This window comes from Typopeltis vanoorti, chromosome 12, assembly GCF_054136105.1.
Source record: "Typopeltis vanoorti isolate ZY-2024b chromosome 12, IOZ_Tvanoo_1.0, whole genome shotgun sequence".
Classification (NCBI taxonomy): domain Eukaryota; kingdom Metazoa; phylum Arthropoda; class Arachnida; order Uropygi; family Thelyphonidae; genus Typopeltis; species Typopeltis vanoorti.
The window spans coordinates 117,750,523-117,774,188 of NC_143560.1; the positions used below are offsets into that span (position 1 = coordinate 117,750,523).

Genomic DNA, 23,666 nt, shown 5'->3' on the forward strand with positions numbered 1-23,666 from the left:
ATTCGTGCCCGCCATCAAAATAAGGATATTACGACTGCTGCCCAATGCTCCCTGAATACAGTAAAAACAATCAGGCATGAACTAGAGACTTGCAATGGTGACTACGAGGATGTAGCAAGAAGAAAGATCCCTAGCAGACGATCTGATTGCGTTCGTACAGCAGAATTCCTCGCAAATCTGCAGGAACAGGTGTTGAAGAACCCTGGCATTGGAATTCGGGCTTTGTTCGTGGAGTTGCTAACTGTAGTCAAGCCCTGGATAACAAGGGTAGCCAATGGTAGGCCGTATGTATGGCAGCAGGATTCGGCCCCCTTGCCACACCTCTGGGAAAAGTCAAAAATGGTTGTCTGAAAATTTCTACGACTTCACCAGTCCAAATGTTTGGCCTCCAAACTCCCCAGACCTTAACCCCATGGATTATTTTGTATGGGGCGCAGTTGAAAAAGACACCAATCGCACTTCCAGTAATACAAAAGCCCAGTTAATGGATAAAATTAAAACAGTTTTTGCGGCCCTTCCCAGGGAGACTGTAGCATCAGCTTGTTCGAGGTTCCGAAGCAGAATTGAAGCTGTGATCGATGCTAATGGTGGTTATTTTGAGTAAATCTTGTTGATAGTATTGTAATTAACTCTGCCTGTAATGTTTTTTTGTCAATTCATTAAATTTAATAGATACAAAGAAGATTTTCTTTTTCCTTACGAAACTGTCAAATTTATCCCGAACACCCTGTAGCTTCGTAGATACCTCGATCCTCTGACAGAGCGGTTAATTTATCGGAATAGTCTGCTATCATCTGCTAATTGCGTATTCTCCCACCAGTTGTCTTGTGGGATAAAAACACCAAGTTTCTCTGAGGTAAAACTTGCCATCACGGAATGAGACCGGCTAACACCTCAAATGAAAATTCCTCAAATGTTCTTCACTTTCTAGATTTCGAACGTAGGTCTTTCCAGGTTAAAAGGCACCATTATTATGAGTGAATTACGGGGGGGGGGGGCTCTGTGTTGTATGTAAACAATTACAGTATAATTATGTCGTGAATTTTGGCTGGTGCATATGCATTAACTTCTGTTGTTCAATCACTCCTAAGTTCAAAACGAATCGATTTTTTTTTGTAATAATTCCATTTTTATCGAGAAGAAATTTTAAATGATATCGTCCTTTTGCACTATATTTTTTATTGTTATTTATTATTATTTTTTACTGGCAAAACGATTCAAGGAATGATAACAATTCCTTCTTGGTTTGATGCAATTTAAGAATGTGATTATGAAACGTGTGCATGTGTGTGATCTTGCTAACTTGTTTAATGTCAGTGCAATACAGAATGGGGGGGGGGGGAATTACGTTCGCATAGATTTATGTCTTATCTTAATATTGTTTCACAGATGCTATGGCAGATAATTTTCTTAGTGCTGACTGGTATTATGTCCTTTACTTGGAACAATTTAGTGGCAATAACTTTTTTCTTTTTTTTTTTTAAGATATTCAATGTGTTCGTTCTCCATTTAAACTGACAGTCGATATAACGGCTCAGGTATTTATTATGTGTTAAGGATGGTTTCAGGAAAATAGCAAGTGGTAGAAGTGATAATATAATGATATGTGTGACTGTGTAGTGTAATTGGTATCACATATGCGACTTTGGGGTTTTTAATAACCAACATTTGGGTTTTGGTATTGTTTATTATGACTGAATTATTATGAGCATACTGGTTAATTCATTCAGGTCTTATGCTTTGAAGAGGATGATGCTAAGGTCTTTGTGGATTGTTAGTAGTGCAGCGTCGTCTGCCATACTGATATATCTGGCTCTGTATGTGGAGGTTGTGAATGTCGTTTATGTATATATTAAAAAGGATGAGTGATAGTATTGCCTCTTGAGGTACTCGGTGTTTGGTTTGAATACGTCACTGTGGTTGGCCTATTTTTGTTACATGAATTTTGTCTGACAGGTAATGCCTGAACCAGGCATGTAGCTTTTCACAAACTCCAGTGGAGTCTAACAGTGCAGTGGAGTGTAAATAATAATAATTTAAAAGATCCAGATAATTTTTTTTCTAATTTCAGCAAGTATTGCAATTATTGATATTAATGTAACTGGATTCTGCGTCTTTTCAGTACATTTTTTTTTTCATTTTTAAAATTTTTGAAATATGTTAGGTTGTGATTCTAATCTAAAAAACTAAATTCGTAATTAAGTGCATGAACTGGGCGACATGACATTATTTAAAGATAAAGTAATATATTTAAAGATAACACTCATAATTAGAGAACCCTTCCATGGCGTACTATGACTCATCGCGGAGGCCACTACACGTACTCCACACTACACTACTCTACTCCGTACAGCGACTCCATACTGCACTCATTTACCTTGTACGTAGCTAAATGCTAATCTGTCTTAATTAATTGTATGTTCTCTGGCTGGTTTGCCTGTTTTTCAAAAAAAAAAAAAAAAAAAAACTACTATCGCCATACAAGAAACCCTTATAAATATCCGAGTCCTGGATAGAATTTGAACTCAGGACTTCCAGTCAAAGGGCACTGTCCTTACCGATTGAACTTGTTAGGTTCCGATGGTAGTTGCTTCCGTGTGACAGAGTTCGCTTTTTTTGTTTTTACCTTTCATTTTTCACTCTTTTAGAGGAAAGGAGACAACAGTTTACAATCATTTTATTTCAAGAAAGTATGAACCTCAGTATTATACAATCTCTATGGTCGCTTTTGATTAAGGATTTAATTACCACTATGAATTATTGGTTCTCACCTGAGGCCAGGCAGAAACAATAATTTAATTCATATCTGGAAAAGCATTAATAAAGACGAGTATATAGGCTTTTCTTTGAAGTAGTGAGGTTAGCTGGTAGAAATTATGGCGAAGCAACTAAGACTATGAGGCCAAATTATTATGTCTTCGTTTCGTTTTGTGGAATGAAACGCCGCAGTTTCTGGAAAGAAAAATTGTCGCCGCTATATGAGATCGTCTAACTCATGTCTGGTTGAAAAATCCTTATAACGGTTTCTCGTATTTTAGACAGGTTCGATTCAGATCTTTCCAACGAAACACAACTGTCATTGCGTTCTCGTGATTGCGCCGAGGATTAAAAATTCAAAACCAATAAAATGTTACCATAGGCTGCCATACAACTTCATTTTTTTTTTTATGTAGCTCACAGAACAGGACATGAGAGCGCTGGAAATGATAATTTCTTTGATTATCAGTGGATTCTACCAACCAGGAATTCAAGGGCACACAGATGTGGAGGTTTCTACCAGACCATTACGTACTGCCTATGGACTCGATTTCCATGGAAGTACACTGTTTCGTAAAGTGAACAAAAGACTGCTGAAATGTTATGGAGAAGAATCAAGATACGTGATATATCTAATTAGAACAGTATGATACGTACATACTGTTCTAATTAGATGAAACTTTTTTGGATATGGTGGTAGTACTATGGAAATGTAATTTGAAAGCGAGTGTCGTCCCGCAGTTAAAGTGAAGTGGCGGTTATGTAAGTGTAAGAATATTTCTTTCTCCTAGTTGAATTAGAATTTTCTTGTTCAAGTGCTAAGAAAAATAAATAGCGACCTTATATTCAGATTCTGAATTCTATGTATGTCGTGGAAGTTTTATGGAAACGATTCAGTTAGACACAACACTTAAGAATCAAGTATGCAATACTGCATCGTCTACCGCAATAAAATGTGGAAATAAGAATACTAGACTGGAATATTAGAATGGCCAGAACACAATTTTAATCTGAAATCTTAATCAGAGCATTATAGAAGAATAAGAACGTTGACCGAGACTAACATATCCAAATTCAAATACTTAAAAATTTTCGCAAATTATTCATTATGTTCTTTATAGTCTAGTTTATCAAGAAAACGCTTCGCATTTTAATCGGTATCTCTTTTAATCGAACAGAAGGAGCGACTGGATATGATTGCGAAGCGCACAGCCACTAGGCTGACCGCGAGGACTTTCCAGATCTACAAAACTTAAATATAGATCTTTGTTATATTCCCATGATTTCTCAACTATTTGTTGTAAAGTGAAAATCTGATCCTGACAGCCTCTATTTGGCGATAATCCAGCTTGTTCTTCACCAAGCTTCCCTTCCACAATCCTTTTCAACCGTTTCTCAAGTATACTTGCATAAATCAAGTATACTTGCACGAAATCGATTTATGCAAGTATTCTAAAAGTCTTCATATGATATATGAAGCATATTATCAAACATATGCCTAAGAAATTTGAAAAATGAATACCTCGAAAGGTTTACTTCTTATAATTTAGGGTATTTACCTGATAATGGTGGTAAAAATCAAGCAAGATATGAAGTAGATGATACATACCAGAGACGCTGTATATTAGCATAATAGTGGACATGGCTTTAAAGAGAAAACTACTGGTGCATCATATATGAGAAATGGTCATTTTTAGAACAAATGTTTCTTCAAAAATGATTAGGGATTACTGATGAGTATTTAATTTTATATAAACAATATTTTGTTTTCTTATTTCAAAAAACATCTCATCAGGGTTGAAATCAATAACTTGAAAAATAAAGAAACACTCATATTTTTGCAATTGGGGAAAAAGTTCGTTACGTCACTCAAGAACAAGGTATAATGTTCGAAATCAGCACAGAAAACTTAAACATGGTAAAATATTCGAATGACTGATGAGTGTGCACTCATCAGAAATTTCGATTTCTGAGTGTTATTATCTAGCTCTGGAATATTTTTTTAAAATCAAACTTTGCGCAAAATTACTTTTTTATTGCGGAAATGTATTTTTTTAAAATAGTATCTTCATAAAGCATAATGATAGATATACAGTTCTGTGATTTCTTTTTATTTCTTTTTTAGTGGAGCAAGAGGATTGACCTACACAACAGCATAGGCGAACACGTGGATTCAGAAGAAGAAATAGCCCGTAATATGAAAAGGGCACGTACTGTCGATCGCGTATGTAGGGTAATGTTTCCACTGGCATTTTTTGTGTTCAATGTGATATATTGGCCATACTACATGTACGTTCCAGACAGGAAGTGATACGGTCTCATCATACAAAGGATTTGAGAAAGTTCAAAGTGAGGAATGGTTGTTGCAACTAAATTCCTCGTTTTCAAAGACCTTTCTGCTTGTTCTTCACCATCTTCTGGAGAAACTGCTAAAATGTTCAAAAGTGCTCAGGAAAAGCAAAAAAACGCTGTCGAATATTTAATATTGCATAATGTTAAATCGATTCCCAGCAAAACTGTGATGAAAATACGATTAACTGAATTTGTTGTCCGAGACCTGTTCACTGCGCGATAAAAATGGCACGCATCCAATTACAGGTGAACTTAAAAACATGAGCGAATATGATCAAGATCGATGTCACTCATTTAAAACAACTTCTGTTATGCCATTCCTGATATAATCCAAAGAAAACACGATTTCCCATAAATATCTTGAATTATGTGCCAGTAGAAAGCGGGGGGTAGAAAATATTTGCTGGGCGCAGTGTGTATATATATATGAAATAAATTCGTTGGTTTCCCTAACAAATGTCATAAAATCAATGGGCAGCATGACCCATCGGAAGTATCACTTTCTTCACTAGTTACCATGTTTTTTCATCGCGATCTACATCATCTTACCCCATTTCTGGTATCTATTTTGTACCAGGTATTCCAAATACTTAACTTATTCATGAAAAACAAAACTGCTACAAACCAATTACTTGCCCAGCTACCAATAAAAGAAACCCATCTAAAGTTCGTTAACTCCCTTTATAGATACTACTAGTGCTCAAAAACACTGATGAGCAAGAAAAAATTTGAGAAGATTAACGGAGTGGAAAAGTAATTTAATCAGGTCATGCTAGCTCATGTGAAAAAGGACCTACATAGTTTCATGTGTTTACTATTTTTTTTTTTTTGTCAGCTACAACCAATCGAAATTAAAACAACGGAATTCAGTAATATTAATTATTTCTATAAAAAAATCTACACATCTAATTACAATATGTTACTAATACAGAACTAAGTGGTGGACTCTTTAGAGAAGATATCAGTAATCTCTTGTAGCATGAAATTAGAATAGTTAGGTTAGAAAGGGCTAGAAATATAAACAACCGCAAAAACATAGTCTATGAAATTCGTGTTTTCGATGCCCCTTTTTTTCAAATCTTTTACTCCATGTGGCAAAAGACCAGCACTGATTTCACTGACAAGTTGAGGTGGTCTATTGGGATCTCAAATGGCCAATGACCATTCAAAGCTTTACATATGTATGTATGTATGGGGCTACATTCGAATGTTTCATAGAAATCTGCCATTGCGTACCTAATATATCGAGCAATTATGGAAATATATAAGTGAATAAATAACAGTAGATCGAACCACCACTTACAAATCCATACGACCACGACTTTGAGAATCTTGCTTTGAGACATAGTCCAGTGTGAAACGCTCACTCTCGTTATTTCAGAAAAAATATGGTTTATAAATTTTAAGAAATAGGTCGAATTCTTAATTTAATTACATGTTTATCTGCAAACTGTTGGGTACAAAATTGAGTTATATTCTTTTTAGAATATTTCCAATAATCTTTTGACGCGTTCGATTTTTCGAAAACAAGTTTTCTTTCCTTTTTAAAGTTCTAGATATAAACTTTGTAACTTACTGCAATCTCTGGTTATTATTTTAAACGTAATGATGGAGTGATGATAAGAAGAATTTTATATAAATATCACTGAATTTTAAAAAGACGATGAGAATGAAATCCAATTATGAACGAAACCTATAAGCTTTCAAAAGCTGTTAAGGTTTTTAATAAATTTAGTTTAATTCTTTATCCAAGTGTAAGCAAACAAAGTTTGCGCCTGAAAATACCTTCAGGACTGGGGTAAGGTAGTGCAACACCAGGAAACTCCGAGCAAAGGTGGACCAAGTTTTTATCACTCCTTGTCTCAGTATCTCCCATAATGCAAAGCACATCTCCTTGCGGATATACTGCTATGCATTAAGGGAAGGGCCACTACCCACACTGGTTTCAACCTTTATTGAGGTCTCGTCATGGGAAGCAAACCCAAGCGTGGAGATTCTACGGCCGAAGCGATAGGAGAGGTCATATTTACCTATGCTTTGCATTATGGGAGATACTGAGACAAGGAGTGATGAGAGCTTGGTCCACCTTTGCTCGGAGTTGCCTAGTGTTGCACTACCTTACTCCAGTCCTGAAGATATTTTCAGGAGCAAACTTTGTTTGCTTACACTTGGATAAAGGATTAAACTAAATTTATTATAGTCTAACCAAGTGAAAAATAAACTTCCAGCTGTTAAGGTTTTTAACCAACTAACAGAGGTCATACGACTGGCTTCCTTGTGCTGGGAAAGTCCTCGACACTTGAAAGCATTTCCTTCTGCTGGCTCTCACCCAGAGATACTGACCTTATGAAATTCTGAAAATACCTCTGAAGATACAAATACTGAAAATGTAATCAGTCTTAAAGCGACAACCGTCACCTACTACTAGGTTCGTATATAACGACCTTCTTTCATAGGATTATAGGATGTACAATTACTTCTTTGCAAGTTTGCTATGTCCTGTTATTATATTACTTAAATGCAAAAATAAATAAATAAATGATAAAATTAAAAAACTGCACTTCAAGAATAAGGAATTATTCATCCGATTAAATGTATCACTTTTAACTTAAAATATCGAAATAAAAAAAATAAGCAAATTGGCACTTTTTTTTCCCTTTATTTCTACATAATCCAGAAACTACTTTTGAGAACAAACACAAACTTTCTCAACCCACTTCAGGCTTCTAGTAAGCAGGGTAATTACTCTGCTTACTAGAACTCGCATCGGGAAATGAAATTCATCACCCTTTTAAACACAAATATTCTTCCATGTCCGTGGAGGGATTAGAACCTACAGCCTCTAATTTGGAAAGTGAGTGCGGCATCAGCTAGGCAAACCAGTTGCTCAAATAGCAGTTAACGCAAGATATTTTATAAAAACATATGCATTAGACAATCCTTTGTGAGAAAAAAACAAAACAAAACAGGATGAAATTAGAATTTATTAAAAACTCATATTTCGCTCACTAACATGAGTCATTCAGGGAAAGAGCAAAAGAACTGGTTAGAACATTAAAATATGAGCATGCATGAGTCATAGTCATCCCGTATGACTCATCCCCGTGTTGATATTTTGAATATTGCAACCAATTCTTTTGCTCTCTCCCTGAATGATGCTTGTGTTGCACTGAGCGAAATATATTTTTTCAACCCTGTACTATAAACTATTAAATGTAATATAATGGAAGCCCCCATGCTATCACAGAAGACTGAATCAGATCTTCTATCTAGCATAAATGTTACCTGATTTAAGGATGAGCACCTTCGTCTCTGTCCCAAAAGCAGGGGGGGGGGGGTACTCCACAAACCCAGATAGCTACAGCCCTTCCCTCTCTACTCAGCAGCTTTGAGAATACGAGCGTAGGTGATCAGGAACATTTAAAAATGTTTAGTGTCTTTTGTTTTTATGCAATTACTGACCCATGTTGATAAGGACGGGAGAAATAACGAATAGGCAGCTGAAGCTATGAGATAAAGCATATTATGTGTTGTCACAGCATCATGTGAACTGGCCGATTTTTTTTTCTTTTTTCAGAAAGTTAAATTTGAACTGAGTAAGTTTTTATTATTATTATTATTATTAAAAATAATGGCGTGAATGAAGAGGGAAAAATAGTTCATAAATGCCGAAAACTTCGAATAAAATGAAGTGAGAATTATTTATGCTTGTATTTTGATATGCAATGACTTCAAAAGCTTAACAGTGACAAAGTATTAATCGACACATACCAGCCACTATATGTAAAATACTTAGTCACGTCACCACGTGTTCTAGGCAACTATTTAAGAATGCTACTGGTTAGTAATCGTCAATAGATTATGGCAATGATCGTCAATGAGGGTTAAGCAAGGATTATTGGTGAGTGTAGGATTAGATGATAGTTTTTGTTCAGTAAGTGATTTGTTCTTTACTTTAGTGTTTGCGAAAGTCAGTAGCTGCTTAACAGGTAAGAAGTTTATTTAAATTATGGAAAATCTTATACAGATGACTTAGTCCAAAAGTTAGACAAAAACCTAGCACTGGTTGAAGCCGAGTGGCTTGGTTATTTAAATCTATATTCAGTGACAAGTAGCGACCTAGAAGGTGACGATATGGGAGTAGAGGGCGAAAAGATGGGCTCGGTGGTCTCCCCACTTAAAGAATTCCAGGAAGAACATGAGCGTAAAGAAACGAAGGACTGAATAGGTACGCAGAGATGACAAAATGGATGATGACGCTCAAGGTGCCTCCAATCATTTTACGCTATAAAAGCAAATAGACATCGATCGTATCAATCATCAAGGACCAAAATGTCGCCTACTCGTGGGCAAAAAATACAGATGAGGGCATAAAGATTCAGCCCACTACAGTTTGAGATTATCGTCAACCAACTAAATTAATGGATAATCTCACCCAAGGATATCACCTCTCAGGAAACAGCAACAGACCTTCGCTATCATGGTTTGCCTCCGATTAAAGTGAGTAGGATGTATAGAGCTGACAAGAGACGATGCCAGTTGTGCTGGTAGAAATTCACAACTCTCATAAAAACATCTACGAGTTAACATCGGTCTGTGGGCTCAAGATAACGCCTGAACCTCTCAGAAAAAGAACATCAGCAGGGAAATGCCACAGATGTCAGAAATATGGTAATGCTCCGAAGCTATGTAGAGCTGACTACAAGAGTTTGAAATGTGGAGAAAAGCACGCAACTAATACCTGTGACAAGCCAAGAACCATACCCTCCAGATGTGCTAATTGCAACGGCCCTCACCCCGCAAATTACAAAGGATGTAGCTTCATCCCCCCCCCAAAAAAAAAGATTGGCCGTGAGAAATAATCAGACTCCTTCTCAACCTCGTACGCAGTTAAAGAAAGCTGAACTTCCTCCGACTCAAATATCTAAAAACTAAGACGATACACATCAATTGAACAAAACGTACGCCGATGCGGCACGTTCCAAGAAAACATGCCAGGAACAAACACGACCTAACCTGACTACGATCATTACTGCTCCTCTAGCTACCATGCTTCAACATTTTAATAAATCAAGCCCATCACTGACTTCTACAAAAAGAATCCTAAAAGAAACATGCTCCATCCTAACAGCATCTAGCAATGAATAGAAATAAATGTCTTCCAAACTTCCTTTTAACTGCCGCTTTTAATGCCAACGACCTCTCCAACAAAATTATTAAACTACGAGAATTCGCAGTTTAATATATATAAAAAGTGAGATATAATCCAGATGTTATGCTAATAAGTGAGACTTATTTACGAACAGCAAACAATCCGACATTGAGAGGCTAGCTGTTCTGCAGAAATGACAGCGTTGATTATAGAGGCGATGGCACTGCCATTTATGTCAAAAACTACCTTAAACACAATGCAATAACCAACCCTTAAACCACAAATTTTGAGTTTACAGGCGTTGAAGTCTGTACCAATACAGCCAAGTAAACGCAAAATCTATGCTGCTGATATCTCACCGACCAAAACTTTACTGATGGCTGATTTAGAAGTCATTCTAGGCATAAGGAAATCCATTACCATCGCTGGGGATCTGAATTCTAAACACCCAGCTTAGAACAGTAAAACAATCAATAAAAACGGTCGCATACTAAATAATTATACATGCTCAAACCGCATTGTAGCGACTGGTCCTCTTGACAGCTCAGATATTTTAGATATTGCTGTCCTACGGAACAACAAATACCAATACCAATCATAAACACTGAATGAGCTATCCTCGGATCACAACCCTATCTTACTCAAATTAGGCAATCAAGAACAATTATCTTCCCTTCATTGCTTCATAGCTTGGGAAAGATTTATTCCCTGGATACACTGGTCCAGTACCCAACACAAAATCAAAGGAAAAAATTGACAAAGCAATAGCCGACCTCACTAATCAAATTAATAAAGCATTAGCAGCAGTCACTAAAACTACAACTATTTACAGGACTAAACGTCTTCCGGAAGACATTATGAATATAATTAGAGAAAAGAACGACGCGTTCTTTTCCAGAACCAGGAAAAGATATCATAACAAACTTGCTCCACAAGATAAAAAAATCCTCAACAAATTGAACAGTTTAGTCAGAGAAGCTCTCAAAAATCTTAAGAAATCAACAATGGGAAAATAAGTTAACATCTCTTAGTCCTGAAGATCATTCAACCTGGAAATTTTTAAAAATCGCAGAAACAAAATAAATCTCCCCTCCTCTATGCAAACAGATCAGGGTTTAGCACACACTGATGCTGAAAAAAGCAGAAACTATGGTAAGTAATCGGAAAAACAGTACAGCCTAGCATATGAAAATATAGATATCAATCTAGTTTACATGTATTATTAGACGCACCTTAAAATAACCTAACAATAATTTAAAACATTAACCCTAGTTCACCAGCAGAAATAATTATCATCAAGAATCTCAACAACAAAAAAAGCACCAGGTCTGGATGGCATCATAAACAAAATCATCTAACTGCTACCGCGCAATGCATGTTGTCAACATCATGAACGCAATTTTAAGAATACAATACTGTATTTTCCTCCATCCGGGAAAATTGTTGACATTATACCAATTCACAAGTCGGACAAATATCCACAATTGCCTCAAAATTATATCGTCCTATCAGCCTGCTGTCCAATCTGGGAAAAATTGCCGAAAAACTCATCCTCTCCAGACTGCAAGAACAGTACTACTCAGCAAATTCATCCACCAGTAGGATATATTACTACAAGATGCACTGGAAACAACACAGCGCTGCTGTATCCCTTGACATTACGAAGGCTTTTGATAAAATTTGGCGTTATCATCTCCTATACAAACTCATTAGAACCAACATATCAACGAATATGATTCGTTTAATCAAATCATACCTTACCGATTGAAAAATGCAGGTCAAGATTAATGGAATAAGCTCTACCCAACCCAAAATTTTGGCTGGAGTTCCACAAGGCTCCTTACTAGTTCTGCTTTTGTTCGCAATGTACATGGCAGATATCCCACAGAAACCTATGGCGTCCATCACTGCTTTATACGCAGATGACACGGCAGTATTAGCAAGATCGCTCCGTCCTTACTTTGTAAGCAAAAAAACTTCAAGGAAGTATCTCAGTGCTAGAAAAATAGTTTTCAGACTGGAGACTGCAAGTAAACCATCAAAAAAGTATAGCCATACGCTTCACCAAAAGGCTAGCATCCCCGAAAGGGGACATCATCTATTTAATACTAAAATTTCATAGCAAATAGAAACCAAATATCTCGGGTTACTACTAGATAAAAGACTGTTTCAATAATCAAATCAGGCACATCTGTGCGAAAGTCTCCCAACCTATCGCTCAACTCTATCCCTTGATTAATCGTCGCAGCAAATTAAATACAAAGAACAAACTACTACTTTATCAGATGATGATTCGTCCCATAATTACCTATTCCTCTCCAACTTGGAGCCATACTTCCAAAGCCAACATACTAAGAATACAACGGGTGCAAAACAAGTGGTTGCGGATGATACTAGATGCTCCACGGTTCATTAGAAAAACAGATTCATTGTGATAGCAATATTCCATATATCTCCTCATTCCTTCACTCTCTCTAGAAGTGAAGTTCTTTTCAAACGCGACCACGCACCCAAATCAACTGATCAAACAAGCTGCAAACCACAATGAATATGACCTCTACAAGCATAAAAGACCAAAGCTATTTTACTTTCCAATGATTTACTTTATATTTAATCCCTCAGCCCCCAACAGGACGAGCTTAATGCTCATAAATTACTCTTAACAACACATCTTCTGATTCAGATAATGGGGAATATGAAAAGCGGTAAGTTTTACCCTTTTGCAACAGTACCGTTAAATTATGCGTTAATCGGCAATAGCGTTGATCATAATGGGAAAGACAAAAGATCTTTCAGAGTTCGATAAAGAGCTTATTGTGGGTACCCATCTGATTGCAGCCACGATTTTGAAAACAGCAGAGCTGACTGGTTTCTCAAAACGTAAATATCTCGCGTATTTAATCAGAGGAAAAAATAATCCACATTGCTTGTCTAAGAGGAGTAATTTAGTCCTAAGACAATCTGTCAGGAAGAAAAGAACGAGATCGTCGTCATCTGAGAAGGTTGTATGAACAAACAGAACTTCCTGTGTGCAGCAATTGATCGAAGCATTTAATGAAGGCTGTTCCCGACCCGTATCTCACCGAACTATGCGCGGGAAATTGAAGAGGATCGATATTGGCAGTCGCTAAAGAGGGATTCAACACGGTATTAAATAAAAAGTTTCTAATTCAGTGGCCAGTATGTGTAGCATAGTTCTTCCCAAACGTTCAGCACCCGCGTGGAGGTGTTCAATTTTTAAAAGAGGTACTCCCTCTCAAGCAAAGGCAGTTTGGGAGAAGTTATATTTCATTCAAATACAAATAATGGTATTTTTTTTAACATTTGTTATAATAAAGTGCAAACGTGTTTTTTTTTAATTATTAAATACATTTTTCGTTATACGAATCCAATATACATACAAAAATTATGAAATTTAAATATTCAATAATAAAAAATTTAATGGCATGAATGAAATTTAGCAGCGAATTCTGACTGTGTTTCTAACTATTTCACAATTTAAACTTTTAATGCAAAAAAGTTCACGCGATAGTGCCGCGATAAGGTCCTAACGCAGTCAGGGTGACCACCACTAGTACTTTCGTACTAGATCTAGTACTTTTTATAAATATTTAGTGTTCTAGTACGTTCACCAACAGATCTAGTATTTTTTATAAATATTTAGTGTTCTAGTACGTTCACCAACAGATCTAGTATTTTTTATAAATATTTAGTGTTCTAGTACGTTCACCAACAGATCTAGTACTTTCTTCCTTCCGAATAATAATAATAATAATTAAAATAACATGAGACTAAACATATGAATTTAATATTTTTATCTTCTTCCACCTCCCCATATGTCATATTCAATGACACAATCATGATTTCTCTTTTTTACCTTTCCCTCTCACTGTTCACTAACCTTCTCTTTCCCCCGATCCCATACTCACGCAATCCGACTGGCAACTGGCATTAGCCAATGAATTCTTCGCTATTCAAACACTTCTGGCGCGTTATGAGATTTACAACAGTGAAAATAGGTGGAAAAATTCAATATTTTAATATGAGTAACCACCTTTTATTAATGCACAGCGTAATTTGGAATTGAAATTACCCATTGAAAAGATAAGTCCAGCCGACAATGGTCAGTTTTTAGACGTAGAAAATGTATATCTAGGGGCTTTATGAAGAGCTTGATAGAGAATGACAACTATTGAAGCATTGAAAAAAAAAAAAAAAGTCAAGAATTTATGGTGTTTTGGAATAAAGTTTTAAAACGAAAAATGCTGTAGAAGAACAAATGTTTCCTAATTTAACAACATTAGTTAAAGATGTGCTGTGCCTTCCTCATTCATCAGCAGCAATATAAAGAATATTTTCAGCAGTGACAATAAATAAGAATAAAATAAGAAATCAACTACAAACCCCCGTGATGAATGGACTCCTTTTGATAAAGAAAAATTGAAATATTCATCAACTACAAATTTTACCATTTATACATCCAGAATCCGCTTAGGGTTTGTGTTTATAAAATTGCCACTAGTCAAGTGACAATTAAAATATTAAAAAAATATAAATATAAAGGCTCAATTGATGATTTTCACTTACATATCATCTCTCTCTCAAAAAAAAACTATGATTTCTCCCCCCCCCCCCCCCCACACACACCTCCCGGCTGTGTTAATCAGCAGGTGTGTTCCACTTTGCACGTGCGCGAATTACAGAATTTGCCGGCGTATAGGATGCACCCCCTTTTTTGTACACATTTTTTAGGAAAAAAACTTTATCACTGAATATTATAATGAATTTACAGTATTTCAAATATAAAGTAATAAGTAGGTCTACTTTCAACAAATACCTAATCTAACTAGGAAAGAGTACCCCTTTTAATAATCAAAACCCAGAAATTCATCTCCAGAGTTAAATGAAGATACACTTGAAACCGCTTCTAAATCATAATCTGAGTCCTCATACAACAAATTGTCCTCTGCACCATCCAGTGCATTACTAATGCTACACTTCTTAAATGATTTAACCACTGTCTCAGTTTTCACAGCATCCCATGAAGCTTTGACCCACTCACAAACTTGCGAAATTCTAGTCCTCTTCCTTTTTCCTGATGACGTAACCTCAAAATCCGAAGACTGCATCCACCTGTTCCATTTCTCCTTCATAAATACCTTAAATGGTTTATTAATACAGACATCTAAAGGTTGAAGCTAACTAGGTTAGACCTCCTGGAATTACAGCTAGCTGAGTTTTCAATTCCTTGAGTTTATTTGTAACATCGTCTGTTCTGTGAGAATGAAACTGATCCCATACTAGCATGGCAGGCTTCTTCAAAAGTCCACCAGGGTGCCTAGACCAAATTTTATCTATCCATAACTTCATTCCTCCTCCATCCATCCAGCCTTTTGCGTGAACATGTACAAACACGCTTTTAAGCAGTTTTTCTTTGGGTAGCGTCTTACTTTTAAAAATCAATAGTGGCAGCAATTTTGTCCCATCAGCACAGCAGGATGAAACAACTGTGTAGTGAGTTTTTTCGTGCCCAGAAGTTTTAATAGTAACACTTTTAGTGGCCTTGAAATCTACAGTTTTGTTTGAGGGCACATGAAAAGTCAGCGGAACTTCGTCCTTGTTTCCTGTTTGCGCAAGTTCAAAATTTTCTCGTTTCCTTGCGTTAATGACGAATCAATGAAATTCAATCATTTTTTCTTCATATTCAGCTGGCATCTTTTGTGATATTTTTGTTTTAGTCCGCATACATAGCTGATTTCTCTTCACGAATCTTGAACACTATGATGTTGATCCAGTAAAGTTGGCGATCCCTCTGTTAGTGGCTATCGCTTTCGCTTGATGAATAATCATTTTTGTAGACACTGAAAGTCCCGATTTTCTGTGGTCTAAAATCCAAGTATTCAGTTCTGCCTAAAGTTCTGGCCATTTTGCAGTTCCACTTCGTAGGTTATGGTTACCATGAGTTTCTTTTTTTAAATCCTATTCCTGATTCCGCCAAGTTCTTATCATTTTCTCAGTTGAGGGTGGTCCGAAATGCCTCTCTGCAGCCCTTTTTCCATGTTCTTTATCATACGCAATCACATGTAGCTTGTATGCAATATTGTAACAATGCCGACGTTTTTGCAGCCATAATTTGCCAAGAAATTTAGAGAAAATTTAACGGCGGGAATTTATCACCGTTCACAACTGTGACAGCAATTCGAAAGTTTAAATGAACAGGACTCAGCTGTGATCATCAATGATGGCGCATGCTCATCCACTGAACTGTACGTCAGTGTGGTACGCTTACTCCTGGGGGTACGTAAAAGGTCTTTAGGGCGTCCATGGTAATTTTTGGCTATGCATCATTAACGCATAGAATAAATTTCAATGTATCCGTGAAGTTCAAGATCGTAAAACATTCCTATTGTATCAATGAATAAGGTACAGAGACATCTGCAGGCTGTGCAATATGTTTCTCAACAAACAGTGCAATTAGAGACAACTGGGATTAAAACGGCACTAACTAATGAATCGCATGTCCCCCTCCCACAGAAAATGCTGTATGACTCAAGCAAAACCATATGTTGCCAGTGCAACATGTGGTTTTGTTTGAGTGAACGTGTTAAAATGAAGAAATATATAGTGAATGTGTTTCAGATATTATATAAGGAATTCGGTTGAAGAAAATTATCATTTCAACTCAACTGTCGGCTTGTCTTTGTCATTTAGTAGCACAATCTTTTGTTAATACTGCACCAATCGTATAAACGCGGATGTCTGAAGTTTGAGAAACACTGCTCTACGTAACTGGAATGCTCTCACACACACTGCAAGGAAGCAATAAAGAAATTGCGTAACTCAGAACAGAGAAAATTTCCAGAAATGAAAATAATAAAAAACCGAGTATTGGCATATAAGATGCACCCTGTTTTTCAGACCTATTTTCAAAGAAAAAATTGCGTCTTATATGCCGGTAATTTAGCAAAATCTGATAAAAATAATAAAAAAATACTTCCAGTGTTTTTCTTGTGGTGGGAAACCCTGTATATATGTAAATAGCATATTAAATAATTGAAAAATGTAATATTACATTATTTTAAACACTAAATGAGAATAAAAATTATATCGTAAATTAATATACGTTAAGTGCTAGAGTTACAATTGGGACTTCAGTTATGATGATTAACAACTTGGACTCAGTGACTACAGTGAGGTGAGTTTTCACTTTTTTCTTTTCATATTGGTCGTACATGCGTTAATTTAGCGGTTTTACATTGAGGCCATCTATGATAATCAGGTAATAATATCGTAAAATGCCCTAATAGAGTGAAACAAAAGCAAATAAAAATGTAGTACTTTTTTTTTCAGATCTAGTACTTTTTTCCTACATAAGTTGGTACAGAATATTTTTGCTGGGTCACCCTGAACGCTGGCCAATCGGTACATGCAGAGAGACATATTTCGTTCAAAACTTCAGTTTAGATTTCTAGTTCTTGAAAAATTAGTTATAGCGTAGACCTGCACTATTTTGCGACAATACCGCAACAGAATTCAAAAGCGTCGTACCCACAAGACGTATCGCCTACCAGACTGGGAAATACTGATCTTGTAAAAGTTCAATGTATTGACCTGTCTGAAAATGACATTGGACATAGACAGGACTAGACTTAAAATTTTTTTGATAATAAAATAAAACAATCGCGTGTATATAAATATATATTAAGCTTTTCTCTTAATTTATTGGATGTTAATTATTTATTCTTTTTACCAAAACAATTATCTGAAAATTTTCTATCCATCCACACATATACAACTTTGTTCCGTTGTATTACTTTTCTCTCAGACAAAACGTATTTAGAAAGTGGTCCTCGAAGTAACAGTGGTTTCATTCAAACTGCAGTTTCATTTCATTTCGCAGAAAGCATTCTGCGTTTTATTAAACCTGTTCTTTTTATTTACCAAAAAGTATTTATTTCAAGCTTATATCAGTGAGTATTTAAACATTATTGATTTTATAGCAGTAATTGAAAACAGACTAAACAACTGATCATTAATAACCTAGAGCTCATCATGCTATCAACAAAATTACAATTCGCTTATCCCAGGAAAATCCGTTTGCTCCACTGGGGAAAGCGAAGATAAACAGTTATTCCAACTAACATTCTCTTTTGGTAGGAAGCAAGCGTGTTGCTCTAATAAATAAAGTATTAGTAATCTTGTGTATAAGTTTGTTAACCTTAGATAACGCACATATGCGAAACTTTCGTTGGTTCCAGCATTTATCGTAGCTAACAGCTACTACTCGACAAAAGAAAATAAATATTTCGATTAGCAATACTATAAACAAAGTATTCCAACAACTAGCAATCATCCCCCCCCCCGTTCCGTTCCCTTCTGATAAGAAGCAAGCAAGTTGCTCTAATAAGTTTGTTAACCCTAGATAACGCACATATATGAAACTTTCGTTGGCTGCAACATTTATCGTGTCTGATAGCTACTACTCGGTAAAAGGAAAAGAAATATTGCGATTAGCAATACTATAAACAAGCAAAGTTATAACATCCATGAAAAAAATTGCAAACGAGGCTTACCTTCTACTAATTCTTTGCGAAGTTAAAAATAAAAATGATAAATGGCAAACACGAGTTGATTTACACACATTGCATCTCTCAAAGTCCTCACCATCGTCATGCGAGCTTAAAATTTATGCAATAATATGAATACAATTTTGCTCAATAACAAATGTTTCAAACACTTTAATTATTCAACAACAAAATCACACGAAACTACCGAACAAACACAGCGTATTAACAAGTGAAAGGAATGATTTCAATATTTCTCACTGAGAGCAGCACATGTTCACTTAAATTTTAAATTGCATATTATTTTTTAATATATACATATATATATATTTTTTAATATATATATATATATATATATATATATATATATATATATATATATATATATATCAGTGGCGTCGCTTTCCCATTTCGGTTAGGTATACTACCGTGTGGGTTATGCAACCCTACAAATTTCACGTCAATTTGATCGTATGCATGGGCGTGCTTCCGCAGAAAATTTTCCAGTGTGTGTGTTGGGGGGGGGGGGGGAACAAAGCTTGGAGATAAATAATAACATCAATAAATGTCTTTAGCATTTTTGATGTAATTATTTGTCGATGTAAACTATAAATACATTATTTTCATTTTACATCGATTTTAATGATCTTTAATTATTCTTGGGAAAAAAGTATTCAGAATTAATAGTTTTTAGCACAATTTTATATATAAAAAAATTGACCGGCATATTTTATTAAAAATCAACTAATTAATTAATCCCAAAATCCGAAATTAAATTATTTCAGCTTAAAAGCAAAAAAAAAAAAAATCATAAAACTAACAAGCAAAATAATATTAAATTACATACACTTACCTTTAAAAATGTATTTTTCTGTTTAAATTTGTTTCACTATAAATTTACAATTCACACTTCACTCAGTGACTCACTAGACACAGAGGGAAAACGAACTGGTCTCTGTTCACAATAGTAATGAACATTTTTTTCACGAATCAGAAAAAGATGATCCGAAAACAGGAACATGTGTTCTATGGCTACCCCGCCGTGGGCCAAAACAGGCTAACCCATAATAGCATTTTAAGACAAAGCATCCGAGGGTCGAGGGTGTAAGATTACATATCAAAATCACTTTTGCGATTACAATTTGTGGAATTTTTTACTCGATCCCGGGGAAAGTGCCCCGTCACCCCCATCTGCAGATGCCCATGACTGTGTGATTGCATTTTTATCGATGTATGAAAGTTTTGAGAGTGCATTGTGCATCAGTGCTCATCTTAATTGGTCCAATGCAATTAACTGCAGGATAACTTTGAATTTTTCTGCACAGAGTGGGGAACAATCTGTTTTAGGATTTATTAGAAAAAAACAATGAAGGTGAATGCTATATTTGGTTGGTATATTTGAAATACTCAAAGATGAAAATATCTGAACCATCATTTACAAGACATGTAAGAATAGGAAAGAATAAGTGTGAGTAGAAACACTTTCATTAATGGTAAATGAATTATTACTAATTATCATTTGTGATATGTGTGTCCTATAAGCTGCTGGATAGAGCAAATAGCACGATCTTATAAAGTCTAAACATGAATAAGTGAATTTACGATGGCATAATTAAAAAACAAAATGACGAGAGTATTGCAGGAATAAATATGGTTTGATGGAGAAGCAAACCATCTCGTAAAATTTGTTTCATATGTGTATTTCTCTGGTTTGTGTATATTTTGTTCCATTTTCCAAGAATTTTATTTTGTTTACTGAGACTCAGTATACATATCATCTGATCATGATTGGAATTATCCATACTTTCAGGAATTCTACATTCTTTAGTTTTTATTTTTATTATTATTATTATTATTATTATTATTATTATTATTATTTAGTATCAGCAGTTCTGTCTTATCAATCTCACATATGCTGGTCCTTTGTTGTAGATCAACATCTTATAATACAATGAATATTCATTTTGTTTAATAGATTTTTACTGTCTGTTGTTTCCGAAGATTAGAATAAAAATATCTCCATACTGTTAAAAAACCTTTGCAACTTCAACTTTGCAACTATACTGCACAAGGAAAAGAAAAAACAATTAGCATTTTTCTCCTAACATCCACTTTCAAGTTTTCAGTTCCAGAAAACATGTGTGACAGTTGTTTGTAATATAGCCATCAGATACAGAAAGCACTCAACTCATGACAAGTGACAACATTCAATTGAATTGGTTGACACAATAACCAATCACAGCTGCTAGGTGAGTTCCAAAATGTTAGCTCACCCAGCCTTGCCTTCTCATTGTTTTAAAAATACTAAAACGCTAAGAATTTGACCTGCTGTGCTCTCTTTACATCTTTTCGAAGGGATCAAAGGTGTATACATTTTTAAAGTACATGCAGGCTATTAACACGAATGTAACACAATATTTATGAGTCAAAAAGTGCCATCTTTATGACGTACTACTGCTTTATTACCCTCGTGAAGAGGACAATGAAGCATTAGTATATTGTGTTCAATTTTAAGAATCGCGCGAAGTCTGCAAGCAATTGGGGAAGTCTTTAATGGGAATAAATGCAAAAATATAATATCGGTGATTGTGATATTTTGTGGATAAGCACCACACACACCCGGAATATTCGTCCCTGATATCTACCCTATATATATAAAATGATAAGCATTTTTATGTCACGGTTTTTGAAACGTTTTGAAACTGAGGGACTACCCTGCGTGTGGAGTCTTCAAAATTTGAGCCATCAGAATTCAAAGAGAACCGGCCTACCAGTCCGGAACTCGGAGGGGGGGAAGGTGCCAGGGGTGCGGTAACCCCTTTCGAGTTTTCAAAATTCGAGTCATCAGAATTCAACAACAGCTTGCCTACCACACTGGAACTCGGGGAGTTGGGCGCCAGGGGGTGGACCTCTCCTTTCGAGTTTTCAAAATTCGAGTCATCAGCATTCAAGGAGAACCACCCTACCAGTCCAGAACTCAGGGGGTTGGGCGCCGTAGGCGCCAGGGGGAGAACCCCCTTTCAAGTTTTCAAAATTCGAGTCATCAGAAATCAAGGAGAACCAGCCTACTAGTCCGGAACTCAGGGGGATTGGGCGCCAGGGGGAAGAGCACCCTAGTATATAAATAAATAACAGAACAACTAAATTAAACTCCTTTAATTAGAAAAATTGGCATTATATAGCTTATACATTTATTTTTCCCTTTATGTTAGTAAATTAAAGCATTTCTTTTAATTATCAATATACATATATACATTTTTTTTTCAGAATTCATTTTTACTCAGTTGGAATATTATGAAAAAGCTTTAATGACTGATACTAAGAGAAAAAAAAGATGACATGGTATTTCTGAAAAGATACTACTAGTTTACTAGTTTCGTTGAATACATCAACATCTTCAGGTATCACAATCAAAGACTTGACTGTTTGCTTACTTGGGAAATTGAGTAAAAAAACCAGGTTTATATTTAAAATAACTTGGTATCTTTAATTAACATATATTATACCCAAGGTAAAAAACTTTTTACACACACACACACACACACACACACACACACACACACACACACACACACACACACACACACACACACACACACACACACACACACACACACACACACGAAAAAGCTTTAATGACTGATACCAAAAGAAAAAAAGATGACATGGGATATTTGAAAAGATACTACTAGTTTACTAGTTTCGTTGAATAGATCAACATCTTCAGCACGTAGTGCAAGATCAAGGCAACTCGTGGTAAAGGTAGAATAAGCTCTGATCACTATTCTTAATATTTACCCTTAATGCAAAGCACATCCCCGGAGGAGATGTATGATGCTATGTATTAAAAACAAGGGGCCACTACCCAGACTGGTTTCGACCTTTATTGAGGTTTATTTAAGTAAAGACCTCTCTAAAAAGGCTCAACCCACCACCAGCTGGAGCCATAATCTCAGCGGTGGCCCTACTCAGAGACAGGCAAAAACCTATCCACAAGCAGAGCCTCTCAAATCCAGCCCCCACCAGTTCCGACCCCGATCGAGGTCTCTTCAGTGGGAGCCAAGCTAAGAAATAGTAAGTTTTAAGTAATACAGATCTTACAAATATTTTACCAACACAAGTTACCATAAGATGCTTTAACCTTATTAAATAAAAATCTCAGTATGAGAGATAGATGTAGAAAGTTTTTTACCTTGGATATAATATATGTTAAAGATACCAAGTTATTTTAAATATAAACCTGGTTTTTTTACTCCATTTCCCAAGTAAGCAAACAGACAAGTTTGGGCCTGCAAGTTTTGCAAGTCTAGCTGACCCTGCATGTAGTGCAAGATCAAGGCAACTTGATCTTTCACTGTGTGCAGGGTCAGCTATCTATCTATCTCTCATCCTGAGATTTTTATCTAATAAGGTCAAAGCACCTTATGGTAACTTGTGTTGGTAAAATATTTATAAGCTCTGTATTACTTAAAACTTACTATTTCTTAGCTTGGCTCCCACTGACGAGACCTCAATAAAGGTCGAAACCGGTCTGGGTAGTGGCCCCTTGCATTTAATACATAGCATCATACATCTCCTCAGGAGATGTGCTTTGCATTAAGGGTAAATATTAAGAATAGTGATCAGAGCTTATTCTACCTTTACCACGAGTTGCCTTGATCTTGCACTACGTGCAGGGTCAGCTAGACTTGCAATACTTGCAAGCGCAAAACTTGTCTGTTTGCTTACTTGGGAAATGGATAAAAAAAAACTAGGTTTATTTTTAAAATAACTTGATATCTTTAACATATATATATCCGACAGAAATAAAATGGAATAGAATGAGTCTGACAGAAATAAAA

The 23,666-nt window shown here is 35.7% G+C and overlaps 2 protein-coding genes across 2 annotated transcripts in view; one reads left to right on the plus strand and one right to left on the minus strand.

The window, feature by feature from the left end:
• LOC150101168 (glycine receptor subunit alpha-2-like) overlaps positions 1-5,361 on the plus strand; it is a 135,947-nt gene extending 130,586 nt beyond the window's left edge. The window contains exon 8 of the mRNA XM_090401187.1: positions 4,883-5,361. Coding sequence (XP_090257313.1) covers positions 4,883-5,068 — 186 coding nt within the window. The 3' untranslated portion in view covers positions 5,069-5,361. The remainder of the gene's footprint in view (positions 1-4,882) is intronic.
• Positions 1-18,914, minus strand: part of LOC150101167 (synaptic vesicle glycoprotein 2C-like) — a 408,918-nt gene extending 390,004 nt beyond the window's left edge. Inside the window, exon 1 of the mRNA XM_090402054.1 lies at positions 18,835-18,914. The gene's annotated coding sequence lies outside the window, so the exon portion shown is untranslated. The remainder of the gene's footprint in view (positions 1-18,834) is intronic.
• Positions 18,915-23,666: the final 4,752 nt, after the last annotated feature.